This window comes from Microtus ochrogaster, chromosome 19 (assembly GCF_000317375.1).
Source record: "Microtus ochrogaster isolate Prairie Vole_2 chromosome 19, MicOch1.0, whole genome shotgun sequence".
Taxonomy (NCBI): Eukaryota; Metazoa; Chordata; class Mammalia; order Rodentia; family Cricetidae; genus Microtus; species Microtus ochrogaster.
In genome coordinates, this window is record NC_022021.1 from 64,650,372 (window position 1) to 64,656,403 (window position 6,032).

The window sequence follows — 6,032 nt, forward strand, 5'->3', positions numbered from 1 at the left end:
AAAGAAATGAAACAGAGTAGCAACACCTCCTTAGCTAGTATTCAAGATTATCACACAATTGACCTCATACTCAAATACACTGTAGAAGCCACTGGTAAATAAACAATGGCTGTCAATAATCTTGTCCCAGCACTTAGGAGGCTGAAGCAGGAGGATCACAAATTCAAGGCCTATTTGGCCTATACAGCAAGACCCTATCTCAAAACAAGCTGGGCAGGTAGGCCTGAAGATCAGTATGCTTACCTAAGAGGTCCTGAGTTGTATCACTCATAGTTTTATAATCAATAACAAGGCTACGCGCTATGTCAAAATTACAGTCGTTTCTTTATTAGGAGTTTGAGTTGATTAATGCTAGCTAGCTTCCTGTCTAAATCATTCACTCAATGAGTAAATGTTTCAGCGCCCTCTACTGGCCACTTGTTATATACTCGTCAGTTCCTTCTTTCTCCAGGGTGCAGGGGCTCCTAAGACAGATAATGGCCACAGGCTAGGTCCTCTAATTTCGTCTTAGGAGTCACCGTCACAAAGGGGATCCTGAGGTGCTCTCCTGACACTGCTTGTGTGTGACTCCCATCCTAGATGACAGATTCCACATACGCTATCCTGATGGCTTCTGATATGCATCCGTGACGCATACTCAAACATCAGCCTCATTTCTACACTCAGATGCGCCTATGGGCTGAGGCCATTCCTGCCTATCTGCTCACATAACAGCACTCTGGTGGGATGGTAGCATTTGGAGAAACCACCTCACCTATCCTTTGTATAAACAGAAGTCATTAAAAAATAATAATATAAATGAGTTTTGGCTTGGGACAAGAACAGAACTTCCAGCAGTTTCTGAATAATCCTAAACAAACTTTTGCCATTTTCCACTATGCACTATGTATGCAAAGCCATATTCTCAGAACTGATGATCACGAAATGAAAATATCAATCAACTATGAAAAACTACTGAATATGCTCTAGGCTCCATAGTGTGGAATATTCAGCCCAAATAGCATTCAATATGTAAAATGAACGAGCATATCCAGCTCATTAGTATGTAAACTTGCCTTCATCTTAAAAAACGCTAAAAGTACATAGACGCAAAAATTGCTTAAAAATAAATTTCTTTCTGCTCTATTACCAGTAAATGTTTGATCTGTATACTTATATACCTAGGTTCATTAGGAGAAAAATGTAAGTGTTGATATAAATAAGAGAGGTCCCTGAGTAGAATCAAACACTAGCAACTTTGTATTCTTTAAGTTCTCTTTGGCACATTTTCCTTTGGGAGGCAGAAAAAAAATTAAAGGCAACATGGTATTTATTGTTCAAGAGCAGAAACAAAGTATGGGGAAAGATGTAAGAAAACACAAGATGAAAAAGAGCTTCACTCTCTAATCTACCCATACCAAACTACTATTTACTGACCAATAAGTGCTCACTGGTTTGACATTAAGAATTCAGCACAGATGGTCCAGTGCAGCTTAGATAGGGTCTCCTTGACTAATGGCCACACCCTCTCAGCTGCACGCCCACCAGAAACCACTCCCCTGCCATCAGGCTCGCCTGAGGATCTCGTGCTCAGAGCAGCTGCAAAACAAGTTGTTTGCTCAGAGCAGCACAAGCTTAGAAAAACAAGCTGTTTACTTTGGCAGGCAAGGGGTCACAGGACATTCAGGGTCTGGGGGTCCACAGTCCCCAACATGTATACACATAAACACCTTCTCATATGTAAACATTAGTATCAAAATATTAGTCATGATGATCTCTGATGGAATTTCTGACTTGTTTTTAATTCTTTTGATTTTTTTAGTGCTTTTTGACAACAAAAACATGTCTTAAAGAGAACAGAAACAAATTAACACTTTATCAAAAACTTAGTAAAGACACAACTTAAAAATAGAATGCTGTACATAGAAAATAACCTATGATATGAACACAATTATATGAGAATACACTGGAAGAAATCATGTGATGTTATTAATGACTTCTGTACCTAAGGGCTACCATGAGTTTTGTATGTGCTTTTTCGTTTATCTAGTACTTTTATTACACACAAAAAAGAAAGAAAAGAAAATCTTCCCTTAAAGCCAAATGCGCGCAACAGTGTGTGACTTTCTCCACCTGAAATCACTGTAAACAGTGAAATTGACCTCTTTACCCCTGAGTCACAGCTTCTGTAACTGCTTCTTAGTGGCTGCTGTATGTTCCGGGGGAGGGGGGGGGCAATACAGTTCCCACCTTGGCGGAGAACAAGAAGGCTCAGTTGGTGGCGACTGACCACAACATAGACCCTATTGAGTTGGTACCCTGTGTTGCAAGATGTTGATCTCCTACTGCATCATCAAAGGCAAGATGGGGCTGTGGAGGCTGGTCCACAAGAAGACATGGACGTGCACCACTGTTTCCTTCACTCAGGCTGACTTGGAAGACAAGGGTTCTCTGGCTAAGCTGGTGGAAGCTATTAGGTCCAATTACAACAACAGATGAGATGAGACCCACTGCCGCTGGGGAGGCAACGTCCTGGGTCCTTGTTGTGGGAAAATCTTTTTGTACACTGTGAAGATGTGTCATTGTGATTGGGTTAGTAAAATGTCTAATGGCCAAAACCTAGGCAGGAGAGACTAGGCGGGATGTCCGGGCAGAGAGGACTCTGGGAAGAAGAAAGACGAGATGCCAGCAAGATTTCCTTGAAGAAGTTGGGCAAATGGTACAGAGCAGAGGTAACTGTGCCATATGGCAAAATGTAGATTAATAGAGACAGGTTAATATAAGTTATAAAAGCTAGCTGGGGAAAAGCCTAAGTTATGGTCAAGCTTTCATAATTAATAATAAGTCTCTGAGTCAATATTTGAAGGCTGGCGGTCTCAACAAGAAAGTACTACTGCAGGTACTAAATCTGTGACTCGCATTGCCAAGCTGGAAGAGGCAAAAGCCAAAGACCTCACCACTAAACTAGGTTAAATGTTCACTGCTGGGTTTTCTGTTCATAAACAGTATTACAAAGTTATCTTCCATCTAAAAAAAAATTTTTTAAAATGAAAAGAAAAAATTCAAACGCTAAACATTTATTCATCCTTGAACTGGTTGGTTTTGTTTGTGTGCATGTGTATGTGGGTATGGTGTGTTTTATCAGCTTGATACAAGCTGGAGTTATCTGAGAAGAGGGAACCATAATAGAGAAAATGCCTCCATGAGATGGTGGTGCATGCCTTTAATCCCACCACTTGGGAGGCAGAGGAAGGCAGATTTCTGTGAGTTCGAGGTCAACCTGGTCTACATAGTGAGTTCCAGGACAGCTACAGCTGTTACACAGAGAAGCCCTGTCTCAAAAGTTTAAAAAAAAAAAAATAGTGATTTGTGTGGGAGGTGCCACCCCTGAGAATGTGGTCCTATGTTTCACACAAAAGCAGGCTAGCAATCTTGAAGAACAAGCCAGTAAGCAGAACTCCCCAGTGGCCTCTGCTTCAGTGCCAGCCTGTGGGTTCCTACCCTGAATTCAGTCTGTGAGTATCGCCTTAAACCCTTTCCTCCCCAAGTTGCTTCTGGTCATGGCATTTCATCACAGCAATAGAAACCTAACAGCCCTCATTTTAATTTTCAAAATAGCATTTGTAAAAGCACCTTACAGACAGCCATTTACCCAGCAGCGTACCTGGGATCAGCGCTGTGCTGATAAGGATGTCCACTTCCTTGCACTGCTGAGCAAAGAGCTTCATTTCGGCTTCAATGAACTCTTTGGACATCTCTTTCGCGTAGCCTCCTTGGCCCTCACCAGATTCCTTCAAGTCCACCTCCAAGGGTTCAGCACCAAGAGACTTGAACTGTTCCAGAGCTGCAGCTCTGGAGTGTTGAAGGGGAAACAGCAATTAATCAGACCCTGATTCATACATCAAAATCCTCATTTACATAGACACTTTAAGTCAGGGGTTCTCAACCTTCCTAATGCTGCAATCCTCTAACACAGCTCCTCCTGTGGTGACCCCCAACTATGAAATTATTTCATTGCTACATCATAACTTTAATTTTGCTATTGTTATAATTCATAATGTAAATATTTTTGGAAATAAGAGTTTTGCCAAGGGGGTCATGACCTGCAAGTTGAAAACCAGTGCTTTAAGTAAACCCTACATCGTCAAAAGTTTATTTTGCTATCTCTGGCTTGACTGTTTCAATGACTTTTTAGACATAGGCAATTCTTTTTTTTTGAGTTAACAAATGCATTTATTTCTATTACTGTTTTTAAAAGACACAGAATGATAGCAGTTTTTGACACTGGAGAACTTATTGGGAGAGACATGTTTGAAGAACCAAAAGCAAATGTTGAAGAAAAATGAAGAAAGCCTCTAGTATTTGCACAGTGACACTGAGAAACTTAATACAGAGTTAGATGATATTTTGTTGCTGTTATAAAAATCTATGAGGAAACTGACCTAAAGGGAGGAAGGTTTATTTTTGGCTTGTGGCAGCATGGTCCATGGTTGCTCAGCTCTCTTGCTCTGGGGGTGTAACAAGGCAGAGCATCATGGCAAAGAGGGCATAGAGGAGTAGAGTCACCCACTTTATGTGGATGGGTAGGGACAAGGTACAGCTACATGTACAGACACCCAGGGATCTTCAGCTAAGCTGGACCTCCTTCCTAGCTTCCATGACTTCTAATAATACTATTAGCTCCATCAATGAGACATAGGCAATTCTCACATACTTTTTCTTAGGGGGAAAAGGAAGAATCCCAACTTCTATTTAAATTAAAAGAAGAATGTCAGTATTGTTAATATCAGTTATGTCATATGTTATGGTCCTTTTGGTCCCAGTATTGACAATGATATGATATTCGATATACATTGAGATTTGGCATCACTCACATCATACAAGTTGAGGTTTTTTGTTTACAAATGTCCTGAGTTTGTTCTCATTGTGAGATTGTCCCACATAAATGATTTTTATTAGAAATACTTAACAATGTGATTTTGTGAGTCTCAGTCCTCATAAATTCATAAACTTATTTTTTAAAAGCAAACAGATGTAGAGGTGCATGTCTGTAATTCCAGAATTAGAAAGAGGAAGCAGGAGGAGGATTAGGAGCTCAAAGAAAGTCTAAACCATAGGAATGAGGTGGTGTCTCAAAAGGAAATTATTAATGGTAAAATGTGAAGAGCCAACATATTTAAATTTTCCAAAATATATTCAAATTAAAATAAATAAATGCCATACTATCACTACATTCTGGTTAGAAAATGAAAGTGAAGATTTCAGTGGTGGAAATCAACCACAATAAATCTCACACCTCTCTCATAGCAGCAATCACCAGAGGTGCTTACTATAACTACAAATACAATCATTAAAATATTTTATATAAAGAAATCTATTAACCAGGTGTGGTGGTTTGAAGGAGAATGTCCCCCATAATGCTCAGCTTCCTGTTCGACCACCATGCCACCACTCTGTCCTAAAGGACTCTCATCCCTATGGAACCGTCAGCCCAATGAAACTCTTCCTTTCCTAAGTTACTTTGGTCATGGTGTTTTAGCACAGCAACAATACCTAAGACACTAGTACTGGTGGTACACACACACACACACACACACACACACGACACGCTGATGCACAATGAACTTGTACAGACTGTGGCAACATGCCCTGAACCTGCAGCAGTTCCAAACCAGACAGGGTCCCAGCACTGAGACGGAGAAGTAGGCAAGAGCTCTCATCCCCCACTAAGAAGTTCTCTCTAATTAAGGAACTCTCACAGTGAAGCCTCAGTGGGCATACAGACCACACTCAAGGGCAGGCAGTGGATGCTAAAACAAAATGAACTCAAAGGTATTTTTGAGATGTTTTGACTCATATTGTTTTGTTTGGGCATTTCCTACCTTATTAGTATTGTGCATGTGTATTATGGCTTCTGATTTTGTGTTTTTATGGTGTATGTGTCTGTCTATCTGTCTGTGTGTGTGCATTTCTCATGCTCTTTCTTTGTTTCTTTTTTATTATTTTCTTTTGTGTAGGAGGAGTTGTTCAGTTTGATTTATTCTTGTTTGTTT

The 6,032-nt window shown here is 40.3% G+C and overlaps 1 protein-coding gene across 1 annotated transcript in view; it reads right to left on the reverse strand.

Moving 5' to 3' along the window:
- Positions 1 to 6,032, reverse strand: part of Nnt (nicotinamide nucleotide transhydrogenase) — an 89,183-nt gene that overhangs the window by 62,202 nt on the left and 20,949 nt on the right. The window contains exon 7 of the mRNA XM_026783718.1: positions 3,644 to 3,831. Coding sequence (XP_026639519.1) covers positions 3,644 to 3,831 — 188 coding nt within the window. The remainder of the gene's footprint in view (positions 1 to 3,643; positions 3,832 to 6,032) is intronic.